Source organism: Poecilia latipinna, unplaced genomic scaffold (genome assembly GCF_001443285.1).
Source record: "Poecilia latipinna isolate Pla-1442-1.1 unplaced genomic scaffold, P_latipinna-1.0 Scaffold658, whole genome shotgun sequence".
Classification (NCBI taxonomy): domain Eukaryota; kingdom Metazoa; phylum Chordata; class Actinopteri; order Cyprinodontiformes; family Poeciliidae; genus Poecilia; species Poecilia latipinna.
In genome coordinates this window covers 114,615-135,837 of record NW_015113274.1, presented here as the reverse complement: position 1 = coordinate 135,837, position 21,223 = coordinate 114,615, and the positions used below count along the sequence as shown (strand labels likewise).

The window sequence follows — 21,223 nt, the reverse complement described above, 5'->3', positions numbered from 1 at the left end:
AGTATTGCAGGATGTATGTATTCAGAGAATAGAGTGGAATGTGCGATGTTCTGCCTAACTTAGTTGTATATTTCAGACGAGAACCTGGGCGTTTCTCTTATTGTACTGTAGGTTTAATGGCGACGTTAGAACTGACTAAACTCGAGCCCACATGTGTTTTCTGTGATTTTTTTTTTTTTTCTCTCCGACTTATAAGGGACGTTTCATCCGATGAAGAGGCATTAGTTGAAGATGTTTAGTTGCTAACTCTCACCCAACATTAGATGATGCATTTAGTGTGTTCTTAGTCCTGAATAATTTATATGACTTCTACATGTAGCAAGTCTTTGAGAAGGATATGATGGTTGGAAAATCAGATTTTCAACGAGCTAATAAAATGGAAAACTAAAGTTGTTTTATGTTTAACTATGCTTTGTGAAGGAAATTTGAAGTGCGAATGCTGAAGTAAACTTTAGAGTGGGGACAAGTTTCTGTACTCTGGACAAACTTTTCTGATTTCATTTTCTCCTTGGATATCTTGTTTCAAATGTGTAAATGTCTTGCCATCCACATGCCACCTTAAGAATGCAAAACAACTTTTAATTTAGACTTGGTACTCAGACACTATTTTGGAGAATTTTATTTAAATATTAATGTAGTCGAGACAAACTAAATGAGTCAAATTGGTCGTGTTCAACCATAGCAGCTGTTCTGGGACAAGGAGAGGTGCCAGTTTGTTGTCATACGTCATCCGAACGAAGCATTTCATTGCACCGCAGCGTTGGACTGCAGCCCTGATGTAACTTTTTTTTTTTTTCTTTTTTGTACAGGATTGAGATGCTGCCTGTTTTTGAGTTTAATCTCAACGTTATTGTAAAGGTTCTGCCCAAACTTGTACTCTGCTGTTTCTATGTATTCTTTTAACCATACCTAATAATTGGTATTCACAATAAAACCAGGCCAAGTGTACAGAGTAATGTGTGATTTTTTTTTCTCCCTTTTTTCATATTCATAAATTAGAGGAATAATTTTTGCAGTAATGATTTCATGATTAAATGAGTTTTCAGTAAAGCTTTTGATGTTTGCACAGTGCTAGCTGCCCTGGGTTTCCTTCCATCATTAGGTTGCAGCAACGCTCCAAAAATATGCATATTTAAGCTCATTTAAGCTTGATGTGAACATTACAACTTTGTATCTGCAACAATATGTGTACAGACATGGTTACATTAAAATGTTACCGATATTAGGTTTGTGTTTTGATCAAATCTTTTCCAGTTGCAGCAGCTGTCTTTTCATTGCCACTAGATGGAGACGTAGTTTTAGCTGTTGATATAGGAAAATATGAATCTGCCCTGACCTTTGAAACAGAGGCTTTTTGGGAAATGTTGCTTTTTGTTTTCAATTCTTTTTTTGCTCCTCTAACATAAACAAATAGAGCAATATGACCAAGTTTTAATTCATTTATCTGTAAAGAAAGTTGGAGCATGCCTGATCTTAGTGTAACCGTACTTTTTATAGAACTTTTGCATTTGTCAAGCACTGTGCAGTTTCTTCTTGAAGTTATGAGATGGTGATTGCTTCTGTTTTTGTAGTTGTAAAAGGATGAATGTGACCAGCTCATTAGGCAGGCAGTAAAACAATACAAGCTCCAGTGCAGTGTAAGCAGTGAGCAGAGTTCAACGTTCCCGCAGGGACATTCTGAGGGAGATGATTGTCAAAGTCTGAAGCTCCGATTTCCAAGTAGCCACCAGCGTTCAGGGATGATGCCCTCAGGGAAGACGGTCAAGCTCATCGTGTACGAGGTGCTGCAGTTCGCGGCTCTCATCGTCCCCGTCTTCGTAGTTATGGAGAGATTTGCCAGGCTTATAAGAGACGTGAAAGGGCAGGATGTGACTGCTTACTGGCTCGTGGTGGCGGCTTCTATTGCCTATGTGACCTCTGCGACCTTGCTGGTGTGGGTTCCTCTCAAATACGTGATCCTGAAGAAGCGGAGATTCATCTCGGAGATCACGCAGTGGTGAGTTACAATTATTTGTCTTCAGTTGTCTTAGTGAGGACTGAAATGAATCTGAGATTATCAGGGACATTTGAGGCTTAAACTAAAGTAATAACCCTGCAAAAAAAAAATGAGTTGAATTCCCGGGGGAATAAATTGGTGTCCTTTGTTGAGTATTACAAAAATAATCAGCTCAAAAGGTAAAGTGTGATGCAGAACGATCCCTGTAGGTTATTGCTGCCACTTGATTTTTTAAAAGTGTTGAATAGAATCAGTTCAAGTATTTCTATTTTTCTAAAAGTGTACATAAACCTGAATATTTTATAAAGACGGGGCTTTAAGCAGTGGAGGAATGAAAATCTATTGTGACTAATTCAGAAATCTGTTTTATTAATTGCATCAAGAGTGGCTGAGAGCATATTGCATGTACAAATATTTAAACTTCTTGAACATTTTTACATTTTTTGCACTGCAACAACAAACCTAAATGTATGTTATTTTATGGGACAGTCCTCTATAAAGTAGAACATACAACATACTGAAGTGAAAAGAAAAGCATAATTTCGCACATTTCCCTAACTAAACCTATTATAATGATACAAATTCATGCATTTGCATTCAATCCCCTCCAGAAGTCATTTTATTTATAAATAGAGTTGTGATTTTTAGGAAAAACACAGCCGTTCTGTGGAGGCCCCAGCGGTTTAGAGAACATTATTGGACAGAAAACATCACAAAGACCAAGGAAAAACACGGGAGAAACAGCCACTTAAATAAAAAAAATGTTCATCAGCTAGAGAAGCAACAAAGAAATCCCTGGTAACTTTGGATAACCTGCAGGAATCCTCTGCTCAGGTTGGCGAATCAGTTCTCAGGATTGTTTTGCCTCCGCTCCCCTCAAATGTGCCTCTAATGGCAAAAAAGAATAAAAATGTTTGCAATATGCACCAAGTGTAGGGAAAACAGCAAATATACTAAAGGTGCTGTGGTCAGATGAGATCAAAATGTAACTTCTTGGCATAAATGGAGAATACTGAACTCTAACACTGCACATAATCCTGAAAACCCCAATTATACTGTGAAACATGGTGGTGGCAGCAATATGCTGTGGGGATGCTTTACGCCTGCATCGACAGAATTGTTGGTCAGTTGATGAGATGATGGATGGAGAAAAATACAGACATTTTAGAAAGACAGCCTGAACAAAACAGTACTGAAAAAATGTTTGGATACATTTACATATTTTCCATTTTACAATTACTGGTTCACAATTATTGTGTTTTTCTATTCCGGGAAAGTTCAGTAATATGTGTTGAAGAGAATAGTGGCAGTGTGATTAAATGTTTTCTAAAAAATAAAAACCCAAGGAGTAGCAATACTTGGAAGTCAAATCACTTCCATTCAGCTCTTAATGTACGTTTCCCTAAAAATCCTGTGAATGTGAAGTATAACAGTTTTATTGTCCGCATAAAGGCTCTTTAAGATATGCATTGATGGATTTTATTGCTTGAGTTTATTTTCCCCCAACATTACGAAGGGACATATAACCATTCCTACGCTGATAATGACCAGAAGACAGTGCATGAATGTGCTATGTGATCAAATGGCATTACGAAACATTTCTCATACTTCAATGACAACATAAACCTTATTCACTTTTCAGGAGACCAACAGCACTGGCATACCTTCTGCTGTCAACGCTGCCATGTTTTGCCATTATAATAGCCAGTTCCAAGGTAATTCCCTCAAGACTGATCACTGTTGTCTCTGTGATGCACCTGTCGATGTGTTGTTCTGTCACATGCCAGCTGGGTCCTTGAAGAGGCTCATATTTTCTTTAAACAGCCTATTTGAGGTGCAAACCCACATTGCAACCCCCTTTGTGGATGAGAAAACAAGATCTTGAATACTTAGAGCAGTTATTGTCAATATGGCATGCTTAGGCACCGATTTTATTGTTTATTGTTTAGGACCCCCATGCTACTCTTCTTGGTCCATCATTAAAAACACATTAAGATATATGACAGACGACAGATTTAGCTTGTATATTTACATTTGCAAGATTTACAGTGTGCCGAAGCGTTATTGTAGATTTCTTTTGCAACTTATGCAACTTATTGAGTTAAATGAAACTTAATCACTAAAATTCAGAACATTTCTCATATGATTTCACAGCCCACATTTTATATTTTTTAAAAATATAGTTTTGAATACTAAAGTGAATGTCAAAGCGACAGTAGCCTTCTCTGAAGACTGTAGAAAAGTCTTAGCATAATAGCTGATGAAAGCTAACTTTTTCTGCTCATATGTTTGTTCAAGTATAATGTTTAATGAATAAACTGACAACTGATCGAAACATCACAATGACTAGTCAGGAAGTTTGGATACACCAAACACAACGGATCACTTTTTTGCCCCTGAATTGTAAACACTCAGAAGTGAGAATTGACTTAATGTTCCCTCTTAAGTCCAGATGTATTTGACCACTTTTATCTCTTCTGGTAGTGAGCAGGACTTTGTCACCATTGCAAGTCAAACCAAGGCAGTGAAATGTCACAAGACTATGTGGTCCATAATAGATACTGAGTAACAGACAGTAAAGAAAAACAGGTTTGCCATTAACTCAAATTTTAATGGCACTCAACATCCTGAGATGGACAAACAAAATAAATGGATCATGGTAACCTACTGTCTTTGACATTTCGAGCTTGGACTGTCTGGAACTCAGATCAGACGAGACGACCAGCTGGATTTAAGCATATTACTAAGTGGAGGAAAAGAAACTAACAACACTCACATTGTATTAGCTCTCCATTGTATTACAGAGTAACTCATGAGGCTCTCTATCCACTGGTTAGAGATTGACTGGAGTTATGTCTCGAACCAGACAATGATTCCAAACACTAAATCTACAACAGAGTGGCTACCAAAAGGTGTTACAGTGGCTTTATCTAAGTCCACACCAGAATCTGGCTTAAATACCATCATGAGTCCATGAGACAAGCAAATATATGCAAACTTTAATGGAGTGACAGTCTTGTAAAGAACACCCTATCATGCTTCTTCCCCATGTGATGCAGTGTTAGTCATCCAGGAAATGACTACTTTATTTTATTCATGATGCGAAAGTTGGATTTAAAAGCAGTAGCTTACTCAAAGCTTATTTTCACAGATTTATATTCCCACTAAATAAGGAAATTGGAATCAAAGTGACAGTGTAATCACAAATTGCTTTGCCATTTTTATATAAAAGAAATCTACTGTAAATCACATTTCTCTTGCAAATTCACTTTTAAAAAATTATCTGAGAACTTCCATGGGGGAAGATGTTAACATCCATTTTTCTGATATTGAACTGTAGGTCCAGCTGGACAAGCAACAAAGACTCGACCATTTCACAGAGCTGCCTGTTTCCTTGGTTCTTTTCTCCCTGGTTTGTGTGGATGTCATAGAGAGGTTACGGCCTCACAACCTCATGGGTAAAGGTAAGCTTTCAACTTAGAAGATTATTTTTTTTATGAGTTCAACTCAGTTCTTTATCTGTAATGTGCTGCCTCTGCTCCAGAATTGACAATATACAACTCCAACATTGTAGCGGTTCCCCATAACTAACATTACTTAATCTCACAAATCCTGACAGTTCCCTTATCTTGTGGTATGTTGAATACTTGAAACTCAAAGCAGAAGTGACAACATTACTTTACTTTGTCAATAAATTTTGCAAATATTCATCTGTCCACTTTCGAGGCACACTAAGAGCAATCCATTATATTCCCAGATGGTTAGTGGACTTTCAGGTATGAAACAAAAGAGGGCATTGCGGGACTTTTCTGAAAAACAAACACACTTAATCCTAAAGCAGCAGAACAACTTGAATTCTACGCACTTGATCCCAGCATACACAGAACTTGGCTTTAATGGTAACTCGCACACTTTAAGGATGGTGAATGGTCTTGGTGTTCACATAATCATCTTTTGTTTCTCATGTTTAAACTCCAACATGTTTTCATTATCCCAGTAAACATGGTAAGATAGGAAAGCTTGAAAAAAATAAAATAAAATACACGTCTATGCCAATAACACCACAGCAATATGAGTCTACAAAGCCATATAATCTTGTATTTTCTGAAAGAAAGGCAAGACATTTCTTTTGTCCTCATTATCTGTTGTTGCCTTCCAGTTTCAGTGTTCTCTTAATGTTGCATGCCAAACTTTAAACATAACAATGCATTGTTAAGCTTGTATAACATCAAGTCTTGTCATTTGCAGCTAATATTATGGATTCTGACTACGACATGTCAAGACCTGTCCTGACCCACCTGACACATGTGACCAGTGTTTCAGGCCAGCTGCCAGCTGATGAGGGCCAGAACAGTGTGACCCGAGGCCAGACAGAGGCCAGAAATGGCAGCACAGCCAACAAAAGGCAGGATGTCACCGGGTCCCCTCACAGCACACGACCAAACGCTTCGTACCTGTACTCTTCCACCCCACGACTGATGCCTTACTCAGGTCCCCTAAGCTTCCTGTGGAGGAAAGATGGAAGGGCAGAGGTATTTGTGGAGTGTTTCTTGTTCTGGATGGACACAGTGGAGTTGGTGCGAGTTTCCGGGGAGCCAGTCATTTTCTACTCAGCGTGGGTGTTCCCAGTCTACATCCTGGCTTTCCTTTCTTGTCTCCGCATGATCATTGCTCCCCACAGCTTCTTGCTGCCGCTTGCTGGAGCTGTGCTGCAGGATCTTCCTTTCTTCATTATTCGAGTTGCACTGATTATTGTGTTTGGTTTTGTAACACCTTTGTTATATCCTCTGAAAAATGTCCTGGTAAGCTTAACTTTTATCTATTTCACATGGATGACCAAGCTGAGGATATTTAAAAGACACCGCCTGTTCTGAGGAGGATGTTTGAACTGTTGGCTTTGAAGAGTAGCACCATGGACTCCTACTGAAACACCATTTGTGCAATTATTAACCTAATGAGATATATATATATATATATATATATATATATATATAGATATACAGTCATACACACTGGGTATGAGTGTTTTTATGTCAAGAACATGTAAAAAAAAAACATGTCTGCCTTTCCTTAAATCTATACATTTCCTTGAAAAAGTATTGATACCTCTTGAGCCTTTTTCACATTTGGTCACATTACAGTTAAATTAAATCAAACTCGACTGTATTGAATTCAGATTTTACCTGACAGGCCTAAATATGGTGCATAACTGCTAAGTAAAAGAACATAATGGGGTAGATATCCAATAACTTCACACATAGAGTTTTTGCCATTTGTTCTTTGGAAAATACTGTACATATTTATTTTATTTCTGAACTTGTTTTCTTGCTACATTTATTCTTTAAAATCTCTACATCTGTAAACACAGAAAGTAATAAAAAAAGTTTTAAAGTTACATATTTATTGATAGAGAAAAATACACAAGTGAAAATGTTTAGATTTATACAACTAAATAAGTGAGGTGCTTTTCAGAGAAATTATCTATTAGCAGGCTTAACTCAAGAATATTTTTGTTAAAAAACCCTAAAATTCAAAAAGGTCTGTAATGATATTGCTTGAGTTTTAGTTGAATGAAAACATGATTCCAAAATCTTTAAAGAACAAAACCTATCCAAAATAACATAAACAGAGGTAATAGAAAACCTTCAAAACATTAACTGAATAAATTATTGCAGTGGAATCAGGAGTGAAGTGAGTCGAGCGCATTTAGTTAACATGACCAAAACTTAAGACTAAAGGAGGATGAGGTGCAGTTAGTCTTGAGTTCTGGGAGAACATGAATCAAGGTTTTATGAAAACAATGTGAAACATGAAGCAAATCAATTCAAAAATATATTTTTAGTGTTGCCTGTGCTTTGAAGATATTTTAGATTTTAATTGTTTTTGCTTTTGTTTTCTGCTGAATGTTTGAATTTGTATCAGTGCAGACATCCATAGTGGCTGCACCGACACAATGCAGTAACTATACTGCACCCCTACCAGGACACATTAAACAGAATTACACATTCATATGGTCTTTGTCCCTGTGATAGATTAGTTTCAGCTGACAAAGAAAAACATACAATCATATAAGGTGGAGAAATAATGCATTTGTATGAAGCTCTGGGAGAAATTTGTTAAAGACCTTATTTACCATGTGAGTGATAAAACATCAGCCAAGCAGCTGTAGCTCACGCAGTAAAGAGCCAGATCTGGCTGGCTTTCATTTATGAGCAGAAAAACTGAAATTAACTTCCCCTAATTTCCCCACAGCCATGATCTTCCTGCTTCTCAATAATTTATGCCATATTCTGCAAATAATGGTTGCTATTGGAGTGCAGGTTGCTGGTGTGGTGGAGGACACTTTCTCATTAGTATGACAGACTGAATGCTTAAAATGATCAAAGGAAACAGCAGACTGGACACCATTTCTCTTGATAAGAGTCTTGAAGATCCCCTGATTGTCAATGATGAGTTCAAATTTGCCAATTTGTCAACATCAGATAAAGTTTTCATGTGACTTTGAAGTATATAACTCCTTTCACAGTAATAAAAAACATATATAACAACACAATTTCTTTTTTAAGCATAAATAAGCCTTGATGTTTATAATTGCTTATTGTATTTATTCCTGTTTCTCTGCTGAATAAACATGAGGATCATATCTTTAGCCACTCTTCAAAATGGGAAAAAAAAACATACGAAACAAAAACATACCATGTCCATTTAATTACTGAATTACTTATCTTAAACATAACCAATGATCCAGTTTTGCTTAATGCACAATTTTGAGTAACAAGTAAGAAGTCTGAAGCACCAAGAACTGTGATCAAAGCTGTAGAAAGTTTACCTTGACACCACACACAGTGAGGAGAATTTTAACAAAGAAGAACAATTTACAATTATATCTTTTTAATGAGGTTCAGGTATAAGTAATGTTCAGTGTGAAACAGCGAATGTGTAACAGGTACAGTCATAAAAAGTAGCTCTGCACTGGTGCAGTCATTTCAAAGAAAGCTGGAAAAATATTGTTATGTTATAACCAAAAACTCCATTGTATTTTATTGGGACTTTATATTACAGATCAACACAAAGTAGTGTATAACAATCAACTGGTTCACTACAGCCATAAATACTTCCAGATCATTTAATTTAATCTGAATTATGTTTAAGTTGTAAATAGTTGGTAATAAGTTGGGGAGGAAGCTGTTTTTAGCACAAAATTAAAAGAAAATTACTCAAAATTGAACAGCAGAGGCACTTAGAGTGGACAAGGTGAACAGAGATGAGGAAAATAAGATAGAGAAATGAGATAAAGAGAGGGCAGATCATGAGATAAGGAAGGAGGGGAAGACAGAAGAGAGATCGGGGGCTGCTGAGCAGGAGAGGAGGCTTTGTAAATCTGACAGACCGGAGGTGCATTTGAATTCAGGCTGTGTTTCTCCTGCGCTAGCCGAATGTTACCCGGCTCTAGCATGGCAACAGAGAGGGGCAGCACTTCAGCTGCAGCCTCTTCACACACACAGACACACACGTGCACAGACAGTCGCAACAGGATCGCAAAGAGTGACTCAGGTAAGCTGAAACGCCCCTGAAGAGACGGTACCCCTGTGGTGAAGGAAACAGCATGCGCAGCGAGAAGGAGAGATAGTGGTTGAGAAGGAGGAGGGGCTACAGGGCTGGAATCTTTAAGGAGGAAGAAAAGGAAGACTGAAGAGCACTGAACCTGAAACTGTCTGATTCTGGACTCCTACAGTGAGCTTAAGAGAGAGGGATGAGGACAAGATGGATGTGGAGAGTGATGCAGGATCTCTGACTAAACTAATGTGAGAAACTGAAGAGCGCTGAGAGACTCGCAGAGAAGAAAATGATATTTAGTTCCAGCAGCAGACTGTTCTCGGTGTTTGAACTGAAGTGCAGGCTGAAGGATTCTCAACAGGGGATGCTGAGACACTGATAGAGGTGAGGCGGGATGGAAGGGCAAATATGCAGACCGACAGATGAACCACCTGTTCTTTTAAAGATGAGGTGAGCATATTCACACCAAGAGATTTAGAAATCCCCCTGCTCTTCAGACTGACATATGCTGCATAGGTGGTGGATATCTAGATATATGCTGTGAGCCTCACCTGGACCAGGTCTCAAAAGAGGAAGCAGACACTTGACTCCCCAGGTGACCTCCCCTCTCTCTCCACCCCTTCGACAACTTGTGGACTTTGTAGATTGGAGTCTTCGTCTCTCACGGGATCCCTAAACTCCCTGATGAGCTCCTCTTCATGGACCATGAGAGTGAAATTTGTGAGCTGGTTTTAAGGTGACCAACCCCCCAACCCCCGGAGGCTCATCTGGCCTGTCCCCTTCTCTCCCTAAAACTTGATGTCTTGATGCATTGCTGTGGGCTGGGACACTGGCGGAGAGTGCAGTCCACCTATGTAAGTGGCAGCATCACCTGCAGGATCTATACGCACCCTTTTGATCGCATAGCAACAGTGGAGTCTTGCGGTGGGGTAGAGCGAAGGGACTACAGGGGGGTACAGCAGTTAATTCACTTATTCAGATGTGCATCCGTGCATCGTCTTTCATCTGCAGTACGTTTGCATGCTCAATTACACAAACAGTGAGTTTAAACTGCAGACTCTTGCACTTTATTCTCTTCGTTTATCCTCAGCCGGGCTTTGATCTATTATGATAAAAAAAAGAAAAGAATGTCATAATGTTTACTATGATAATTCAGATAGTTTTGTTTTCCAAAGTAGTCCTCTTGTAACAGACATTGGAAGATTTTTTTACTGGTGTAAAGAGTTTGCAACTGGAAGGTTGTGGGTGTGACTCCTGTTGCCTACTAATCTGAGTATTGGTTTATATATGTGAGTGTGAATGTGTTAATGTGGCTTCAGTGTAAAGCACTTTGAGTAGTTAATATGACTGGAAAAGAGCTTCGGGCCACCTACCATTTGTATTAGTCACACACAAATGAATTAAAGTACCTTGCAAGAGAGTAAAGAAGATTTATTTTGGATAAGCTGCAGTTGACTGATTAATGTTTACCTGTAAAGACACCAAAAACAGTCATTTAATCTACAAAAAAATAAAGTTTACACCAGATTTTTTTGTGTATTTTTAGTATTCTGGCAATGTTTTTACACTTGTGGGTGTACTTGACAAAAAACTTTAATGGATAGTATACACTTGTTGAGTCTATTTGATTACTGATTTCTAACCATATATTTTTCAGATCAAAAACAAAGGCTTCTAACTTTTTTATTTTTTTTATTTTTTTGCATTAAGCTTGTGCAAATTCTGACAAATCCTGTCGTCCGTATCATGGACACACTTAGTGACTCTACATGACTTTGACTTTGTGATGAAACAGAGTTGTAACGTTTTGTGTTATTAGCATGTCATAACCTGAGCTACGGAGAGTTTATAGATATTGGTAAATTGCGGCTCTTCAAAATCCTGAAGAGCCCCAAGTGTGATCTTCATTCACTTGGATAGTTGCCAAAGTATTTAAAGTCTATCAATCAATATGCTTTGATGAAGCATTTTTCACTGAAATCAAGTAAAATCAATACAGAAGTTTTTGAACCAGTTGAGATTCAAGTGGCTCAAGAGTAAGTAAAATAATATTGGCAGAAAATTGACAAGTGTGGGTTTACCAATCTGTTGATGACAGATTGACTCTGACTCTGATCCCTTTTCTACTTTTCCTCTCTAACTTTCTCCTCCAACTCATCTTTACTTACTGCACGAGTTTTGCATGTGCCTCCACTTCTTTTGGTAATTCCTGTTAATGCTGATATTATGATGTTTATTAGAGCTGCGCATTTTGTGATGGCGTCAACTGCAGAAAACCTTATCGTCGCCATATTTTCCCCCGCATGAAGCTGGCTTACTGTTGGCCCTCGGCACTCTCTCGACTGTCAGCTTAAAGCCTTGCAGATTACCGCGCGCTGTAACTGCTGCATAGCATGAGTGCCCACCTCAGCACCAAGCCAGAAAAAAAAAAGGAGCTTAGAAAATCAGGTCGAATAAAAGCAGCGTCGCAACAACAAATGATACCTGCTGCTCACATTTGATGAAGACTCATTGATGAATGTGTACGTAGGTGAGCATAGTTTGGTAAAGGCTGTTGAATATAAAAGCATCAATTGTTTCAAACAGAAAATCATATTTTATTGAATTGTGCTCTGCATTGTGTAGTAGTCTAAGCGAGAGCACTGTTACTGGAAACCCAACACAAAAGGTTGAGCTCAGTAAAGGTTAAACAGTTCAGATTTATTACCAATTTGTGCTACTTTATAATCCTTCAGAAATACTTATGTGCCAATATTTATGAGTCACACGTCACTCTATGCTTCCATTTGAGTCTCTACTGCTCATAGAAACAGTCAGAGAGCTTACAAAACTCCCCAACATTTTTTCTGGTAATAAGTTCATGTTTTTTGGTATCTGAAAAACCAGCTGTTAGAAAAACTTCCTTATAACTAAGTCACAGTCAGTGGACGCTGTTCCGTTACCTAGCCAGCCCAAGGTAACCCAGCCTGTTACATAGCAACCCAAGAGGAGCTCCAGCATGTTTGGTCAGCTTGTTTTACTGCTGTATGTGCTGTACAACGACTGCTAGAAAAGAGAAATTTTTTGTTGTTAAATTTCGCTTTTGTCATGATGTAGCGGTTGTAGAATGAACGCTGAGACCCAGATGATGGTGAATTTGACAAGTTTTTTTTTGTTTTGTTTTGTTTTTTTATGGGAGGAAACCCATAACTATGATGCTTAACAAGCCGATATAATTTTTTTACAAATGTGTCACAATTTAAAGGGAATAAAATAACAAAGCAAGATATATTGCCAGAGGAAAATTATTGCCCAGACATAAATGTTCTTCCTTTTTGTGCAAAGTTCGCTGCAGAGTTGCTCACATCATGTTTTGTCACTAACGCTCCAGAAAAGGCTCAATTTGAATGTGATTTTAAGTCTGGAAAAACAGGCGATCGTGTATAATTCCATTAATCTCTGACTCTACCAATCCTTCTCTTTCCCTGCCTGACCAATCAGAGGCTCATCGGCCAGATTACAATCACGGCACAAGATAACACAGGCAGGGACAGAAGCATGGAGGCTGAATAGGTTCATCCTCCCCCCTGTTGTTCTCTGTTTGACATAGTATGGAATGGAAACAAGACATTAGAGAGAAAACAATGTTTTTCTTTAATCTAAAGCTGGAGATCAGCACCCTGCCCTCCAACCTGCTGTGCTCTTTTCCAACTGGTTGATTTCACCTTACTCAGTTTCCCATCATCGCTCTTCCTCACTGTTCTTCTTCCTTCATCTCTTTCCCCCCAGATGTTAGGAGGGCAAAGTTGACTGTTTGCAGGTTGTTGTTTTTTTGTTTTGTTTTGTTTTTTTCTCATAACATTTTAAGCCGTGCTTCAGATAGACGTTTACCTTCATATTCTCACGGATGTTAGTCATTTAAGGGTGATCAGGTGACCATCAACAAGGAGGAAGAAGAGGATGATTCAGGCAGAAGACGGAGGGAACTTTATGCAAGTTCTATTTCTGCCTCTGACAGCTACTTCTGGAGCTCGTCTTTGTTTCTCTTTGGCTCCCACTCTTCCTCCTCTTCCTCCTCCTCCTCCTTGCAGAACGTTTCACTGGGTCTGATGGGCAGCCGAGGCTTCAGGCAGATGTAAATCTGGGGAGGTTTGTTGGCAAAGGGGGCAGACAGTGGAGGATGGAGGATGTTGCCACAGCTGCTAAATGCAGTCTGGGCGTCTTTGCATGTGACTGAGTCTGTCGGGAGTCGGGTTCTCTGCCTTTCCACCTGCGGGCCATGTCCAAATTGCTGAAGGCAAAGAACGTCTCCTGGGTGAGTATTGGCTCCTTATCTGGTAGGATGTGGGGAGGAGTGAAACGAGGACAGAGGGGGAGAGTTGTTACTGGATTTAAAAGACTTGTTCTTGCTGTTAGTGTTATCTGGTCAAAAGAGGTTTATTACAGTTTTTACAAAGAGATTATTTTTCTACCCACATACTAATTTGTAATTTACCATTTTGGAAGGTATTTCTTTGCGCGTCAGCAGTTTTGTGTGGAACAGTTGTGCAGCCAAAGATGATTAAAAGGGATAGTTCCGATTTTTTTTCACCATATAGTCTGGGAAAAAAAGGACTGCAAGTTGTTGACATTTTAGCTGCAGTAGATGACAGCAGAGAGGGCGAAAAGCGGACTTTTACTGTCTTAAGACAAATTCAGTCTCAACAACACAGTTTTTCACGTCCATATTATTGCAGGTTATTTTCAAAAGATTTTTTGTCAAACAAACGCCACACAAATCCTGCTGCTTTTAGTTTTTCTAGTTGAGTAATAAAAATGAACTTTTTTCCCCTTTTATTAAAATAAAAGGGGAAAAAACTGACCAAACTAAACTGGCTGAGTACAAAGTACTTAAGATATAATAACTCTTGGTAGAACCTGTCAGCAGGTGTTTGCATTAACTGAGAAATTAGTCTCTAAGATCAGAGTGAAAGAAATGGGCCCTACTCATTGCAGATTTTTGTTTAATTTGGCCACAATTGGATTTTTTTCAAGCCTAAATGGCCTGTTGACCTGTGGCCACAGCCTCTTCATCAGATTTATGTCCAGACATTGACTAGGCCATTCCAAAGCATTTTCAGCCATTTAGATGTGGACTTGCAAGTCTGCTTTATATATATTTCTGATGCATGACCCAAGCACTTGAGCATAAACATGGATAAGTTATTATCAGTGACAGTTACCTTACCCGAAGAGGGCAGATTTCATAATAGACCGCTTTCCAGAAAGTACATATGTACTGAGAATGCCAGATGCTGTACCACTCTGCCTCATCAGCAGATTCGACAGAACAGCTGTTAGTGAGTTTGAAGTCTGAAGACAAGTTTTGGAACGAAGACAAAACCTGGAAAGCACAGAAACACATCATCTGTATGTCTGTCAGCAGATACAAAAGCCGATACAAAAGCGTTCTCTGCTATTGGTGGAGCTACAGTTGATAGATAAGTTGTAGCAAATGATGCCGATGGGCACGGCCCAGATGAATCGGTGGATGTGGCTCCTCTTGTTCAGCTGAAACAATTGTTAGAGTTCTAATATCTGCTGACACAATCTTGTATCCCAATAATGAGAACATTTTCAGTGTGTGTTCCTTTGATGAGCTAAAGTCAGCTGAAACAGATGGTGATCAACCAACTAGCTATTAACTTTCCTCTGCTCCGAGGATCCCACCCTCCTACCAAGGCAAACAGAAACTACAGCTGCATTAGAGACCCAGATTGTGGAAGACAATTATTCATCTCAAATCGGGGAAAATGGGTGTAACTTAATTGCCACAGTTTAAAATGGCAAACTAAGCACAGCATTTTGGCTTCATGGAGACAGGGTTCTGTTTTTAGACTTAGTGAGCTGTATGGACAAAGTGGAGGACTGAGTGAGAGGTTAGGATCTGGAGCTTTGCCGGTAATTGTGCGTGCCATCCATTTCGGGCCCAGCAGCCCAATCATGCATTTCTGGCCTCAAATAACAACACACACTCACATGCAAGCGCACTGATTGTAAGAGGCTTAGTGACGGAGGCTTGTTTATGAATGTGTGAGCGGACATGTGCATATGGACACGTGTGATAGAGTGGATAAGCCAGGGGATGACAGTAGTGGGCTCTGAGGAGATGTATGAGTTTCAGAAATTTAATGAATGTTGCACATTTTATGAGGGTATTAAACTCTTTCAGGTGAATTGGAAGAATATGTTATCAGAGATAAGGGAGTGGAAGGAATATTCAGTTTCTCTTGCCTTTTTATTTTCCTTATAAATGAGTAGCGTTTTTAAAGATTATAAAGTAATTTGTCTAGAAAAAAATACCAACATTTACTTGGTAAAAACTTGGAAACTTTATCTGAGCTATTTTTATGAGGATGCTCTTCTGAACACAAATCCTGGACATTGTTTGCCTTTTGCTCATTTTTCTTCATATTTTACTGCACAGGCTACACAGCATGCTTTGGTGGTCAGGTACATATGTGGAATTGAAACTGAAGCAGCCAAAGCCAAAAGAAAATCCCCCAAAAGCCTCCTGAACATAACAACTGTATGAGTGTATAAAAATGTAGTAAAGAGATAATTGGGATTGATTTAAAATATTTTAACAGTAGAACTGGTGTGAAATAGACCAGAAATGTGTTATTAAATGTTTTTTTTTTTTAAATCATTGAATTCTAGCAAACTATTTGTACAAACTTGTCAAAGCAGTCACTGTGGGGAAAAACGCATTAGAATCAGCCCACATACAACAGTCTCTGTCTTGTGTGTTTTGGCTGCTTATTGATATTACTATCTCCAAAATCTATTTTTACAACTAGATTTGGCAGCTATAACTGCTCTGGCACTGGCTTGCCCAGTCAAAGCTGAAATACAACTGACTCTAAACCAGCCTGGATTGATGGGAGTTTCTTTTTCATAGTGTATATAAAACCTTATTTGTCACCTTAAGACAAAAGAATTATACACAAGGAAATATAATTCTCTTGAATGCAAAATTCAAAGCAGCGTGTTTATTTATATAAAGTGGTAATGAAGTGCTCGGAAAAAAGGAAATGCAAAACTCACCTATTAGCTCCAGCTCTGTAAGACTGGCTTAAGAGCGCCAGTATGAATTGATTTTCATGCATTACTGCAGATTTTAGGTGTGGATTCTGAATTTGCAACTAAAACACATATGAATGATTTGATCTAAACTAGATCTTTGAAGCTCTTTGCAGAATACCCACATTTATTCTGAAATAATTATATTCCTTTAGGATGTTGTTTTGAGAACATCATTGTGGAACTCTAAAACAAATGCATACCATACTCGTAGTGTACTTTGCAAAGGTTTTAAAGATTATTCTCTTTACAGTTAAATTTAACTTTGGGTCCATCATAAAATGAACAGAAAACACATTTAGGTATGTGGCTGTAAAATGGCAGACTGTGAAACGGCTTAGGGGGAGCTGCTCTGTTTTATGGGTGTGATTCTGTTTGTTTTGGTATCAATATTTAGAAGAGGAGGAGTTTTGAAGGCCAAGGAGAAGATAATGACAGGATTAGAAACCAGACTACCAAGGACAGACAGGAGGCCCCAAGAAATATAAGAGCATCTGGTTCAGGGCCTTCTTAACATTAATATAAATGATTCCTGCTGGCTAATAAAATTAACAGAAGTAGGTTTTTTTTTTTTTTTTTTTTTTTAAGAGAGGGGAGATCTGAAATTGTCAAATTGCTATAAAAACTGTGGCAAAGATTTGGATTCAGATCACATACACTGCCTGTGTCTGTGACTACAGAGATTTTGTACTTTAGTACTTTAGGCACACATTTGTGTCTGACCCGGAGGTCACAGGCTTGGGCCAAGCTGACAACAGACAGAGCTTTCTTTTCCATTTTCAATTATGTAACGTCTCATCTGTGTCTCTCCCGGAGGACTTTAGTACCCCACTGCATCGCCCATCTGCTGATGTACCCTGCACAGTTGTGGATAGGAACCAGCTGCAGTGACCAATGGGTCTTGCTGCATCACCTACTTTAGAAGAGTGGTGAATGTAGCAGCCAAAACATTTGATTTAGAAAAGTGAAAGTGAAGAAACAAATGAATAACATGTAACACAACACTTACATACAGTCTATTAGGGTTTTAATTACTATCTTTAAAAAAACAACAACAACAATAAAAACTAGATTAGGACGGCATAAGTACTAAGAACCAAATTGAATGCTCTGAATACAGATTCTTTAAAGCAAAACACACTTTCGGTAACACTTTATTTGAAGGGGGTGAATAAGACTGACATGACACTGTTATAAAAACCTGTCATGAACATGAATAAGCCTTCATGAATATTTATGACTGTTGTCATAAAGCGTCATTCGGTAAATTATGACACTTTTAATACAAAGTTAACATTATTCAAAATGCCGTTGTTATGACAACTTGACATTAACCAAGAAATCATTACTGATGTAAATTTTTTATAAAAGTATTACTGATTGCACTTTAGAAATGAGGTAACTTTATGTTATTAAAGGTAAAGTTTAAGCATGTTTATTACAGTGTTATGACAGTCTTATTCACCCCCCTTCAAATAAAGTGTTACCAAACTTTGTTTTATTAAATTAGAAAAGGCACAAGGAAGATTTTTTTGAATAATCTCTAAAACACGGAAACAATTTATTTCGTGCTTGTATCTATAATGTAAATTAGATTATTTCATATTTAAGCATGAACTTAATTACTCATTTACATTATAATTTGAGGCTCTTTTGGCTCTTGCAGGGGTCTAGCCCAGTGCGCCACTCATGCGAGAACCGCCACCGGTAGTCCTTCTCCCAGGCTTCTGCAGCGATGTCCCGCCATATGCAGTCCACGCAGTGAAGGGATAACCTCATGATATAACAATCATTCTGGGTGTGTGTGTGTGTGTGGGTGTGTGTGTGTGTGTGTGTGTGCAGCTGAACACAGTGTTAGTGGTGAGAAAATCTCATGATTACTCCTTCCGGATGAGGAATGCTGGGTTTGTCTGTTGTCCTGAGCTGTAAACAGGGCGCACAAAGGCATTTTCTATTGCCTGATTTTTAATTCCATCTCTCTCCCCTGGAGCCGGGCCAAAAATATTCTCATTTGTGCAGCCAGACCCCAGGAAGTCGCACGGGATGCACAAACACATTCATCAAGCGTCACACTAGCCGAGGATGAAATCTGCAGCACAAACGAGACGTTTCTCACCTTGAAATATTTCTGGATTTATGGAGCGCACGCACGGGCAGGTTGGGACAACAACTTTGACGTGGTCGGGAGCCTGAGGTCAGAGTGAGCGGTGTGCGGCGCAACAGATGCCACACTGAGAAATAAGCCTTTAATACCCAGAGGACTCTGGAAAGGGTAACTACCCTCAACTCAACACGGTGCAGCTTCCAAACTCTTCTCCAGTGCCGTCCTGCGCGTCGCGATTCGTTTTGGGAAATTTTACGCTCAAAACAGCGCGTAAAGAGCGGACTTTTCTTTGCGCAGAGATCGATCCGTTGTGACACATTAAGCGGAAGTAAGCGCGTTCTCATGGCATGCTTTATGTATCACTCACTGGAGCCAGGTGAACGGTGAAGTCAGCTCGTTAGGATAACGCAGGTGGACACTTTTAACCAACGATGCCGCCCAAAAAGAAGGTAAAATTCCCAGGATTCTCTTGATTTGCTTCCTCTTTTTTTTCTTTTCTTTTACCTGTATCTGCATGGGTGTATCTGTGAGTGTGTGCTGAACAGGAAGCGTAAAAAAAAAAGACACCATCTGTTGCACTGGGCGTTAATCCCGTCTGCGAGGCCTTTCCATATCATTGCACCCACTATAACAGCCACAGCGCTGCAGGGGCAGAGAGTTGCGTTTCCACATGCTTGTACCATGCCATGTGTCCTGCTGAATGACAGGCTTCAGAGAGTTGCATAACTAATAGTCTGAGGATCAGAGGGATTAAATCTCTTTCCTTGATTTTTCTCTCTCATAATGTGGGAATTGCCAGTGGCTGACTGAATTCCCATTTGCTTCAGCATTGAAGCAGCAGCAAATGGATTCAGGAACAACTGGGGAATAGGGACTGCACAGAGTTAAACTGATCAAACTTTGCTGAAAGGAAAGTTTTGATAAGTTCTGGCTTGAAGCTGTAACAGTATCTGTTTATTTTTTATTCTGACAACTTTCTCTATAAAGACAAACTAATTTACTTAATACACATCAATATACACCACTCCATACTTTATTGTAATTGATCTGGCTTTTCTGCAATTGACCAACACAAAGTAGTTCATAATTACATAGTGGAAGAACAATATTTTATGTTTTTTTTTTTTTTTTGCTTATTTATTTATTTATTACAAATAATTTAAGAAGCAGTTTATTTTTCTACTTAGTCACATTTCCTGTAATAGGCCTAAATGAAATGCAGCTCAACCAATTGGCTTCAGAATCATAGTGAGTCCAAAAAAAACTGTCTCTAGAGGTTTCTACATTATAAAATAAATTGCATTATGAAGACCAAAAAAAAAAAAAGTCTGATCTAGTTCTGAAGTTCTGAAAAAACTGACAAGGAGAGTAATTTTTTATTTACCAGCCAAGAAGCTGGTTGCACTGGAGGAGCTATAGAGATCCACTGTATGGAGGTTTAACTTGCAGAAGTAAAACAACCCTGAACATTCACCCAGAGCTGCAACGAAATGACTCAGATCAAAACTTACGCTTTAGAATGGTCCAGTCAAACTCCAGGCATAAATCCAGTTGAGCATCTGTATCAAGACTTTAAAACTGATGTTCAGAGATGCTCTTTATCCAATATGGCATAGCTTAGGCATTTTTGATAAGAGAGTGGGCAACAATTTCACCTCTAAATGTGCAAAATTGGTAGAGACAAAATATCTGCACATGTAATTGGAGGGAAAGGTTGTCCTACAAATTATTGACTCAAGTGAACCTAGTGCTAACACAACTATTTTCAGATATGTATTTGTAAGGCAAATCCAAATCTGAAGTGTAGTCATGGTGTGTCCACTGTATGTCACTAACTTTATCCAATTTATGTATTTATATTTTACCAAACTCAAAACATTGAATATTGCAGAACCTGCAGTCTGTTGATGCAGGAGACAGGAAAGCATAAATGCATTCGGTGAACCGGCAAATAACAAAACAGGAATTTTTCATTTGATTTATTTACTCAGTAAGTTAATTATGAGCTTACTGTCCACTGAACCCAGCCCAAACATTTTTTTTCAAAGTCTCTCTCTGTTGTTGAAGTGACTTTTTCCTCAATCTTTTACTCATATTGTTTAGCCTTAGACACTCATTTGTTGTGTTTAACTTCAAGTTTAAAAAAACAAAAAAAGTTAGAAAATAAATGAATAAAAAAAAAAAAATCTTTCACTGGGTGGCCTACTGTTTTGGACTGCAGCAGGTTTGGCCCACTGCTTGTTACTTAGAATAGGAAAAGCCTCTTAGTAGTTGTTACTGGGGTATTACACTATCTGTTCCACTCCCAAGCATGAAGTAGAGCAATAAGACTCAGAGCTGTCTGTTAGGTTTCAGTATCTGTAGTTAGACCTGTTTTCAGTTTAAATGTTTTTTTCCACTCTATCTATCTATCTATCTATCTATCTATCTATCTATCTATCTATCTATCTATCTATCTATCTATC

The 21,223-nt window shown here is 38.6% G+C and overlaps 2 protein-coding genes and 1 long non-coding RNA gene across 6 annotated transcripts in view; 2 read left to right on the top strand and 1 right to left on the bottom strand.

Annotated features, from left to right (window-relative positions):
* The first annotated feature begins 1,635 nt into the window (after positions 1 to 1,635).
* On the top strand, positions 1,636 to 6,966 carry tmem236 (transmembrane protein 236). Its single transcript, XM_015043980.1, has 4 exons — positions 1,636 to 1,996; positions 3,639 to 3,711; positions 5,337 to 5,460; positions 6,245 to 6,966. Exons 1-4 carry the CDS (start codon positions 1,740 to 1,742, stop codon positions 6,868 to 6,870), a joined length of 1,080 nt encoding a protein of 359 aa, XP_014899466.1. The 5' UTR covers positions 1,636 to 1,739; the 3' UTR covers positions 6,871 to 6,966.
* A 2,266-nt stretch (positions 6,967 to 9,232) lies between these two features.
* cacnb2b (calcium channel, voltage-dependent, beta 2b) overlaps positions 9,233 to 21,223 on the top strand; it is a 39,556-nt gene continuing 27,565 nt past the window's right edge. The window contains exon 1 of one of the 4 annotated variants that reach the window (XM_015043968.1): positions 9,233 to 10,407. In XM_015043968.1, the coding sequence (XP_014899454.1) occupies positions 10,360 to 10,407 (48 nt within the window). In that variant the 5' untranslated portion in view covers positions 9,233 to 10,359. Of the gene's footprint in view, positions 10,408 to 11,690; positions 13,848 to 18,512; positions 19,208 to 21,223 lie in introns of those variants that run through there. The other 3 variants (XM_015043969.1, XM_015043970.1, XM_015043971.1) reach the window with 3 other exon arrangements.
* Positions 11,658 to 15,804, bottom strand: LOC106954458 (uncharacterized). The gene is made up of 2 exons (XR_001426370.1): positions 14,760 to 15,804; positions 11,658 to 13,866 (listed from the first exon to the last, which is right to left on the bottom strand). It is a non-coding gene; the product is annotated as an uncharacterized LOC106954458 (long non-coding RNA).

Bases quoted from the DNA above. Each gene is read 5' to 3' on its own strand.
- tmem236 (XM_015043980.1), top strand. From the start codon at position 1,740: ATGATGCCCTCAGGGAAGACGGTCAAGCTCATCGTGTACGAGGTGCTG. The intron at 3,712-5,336 runs GTAATTCCCTCA...ATTGAACTGTAG, and splicing joins TTATAATAGCCAGTTCCAAG to GTCCAGCTGGACAAGCAACA. The intron at 5,461-6,244 runs GTAAGCTTTCAA...TGTCATTTGCAG, and splicing joins TCACAACCTCATGGGTAAAG to CTAATATTATGGATTCTGAC.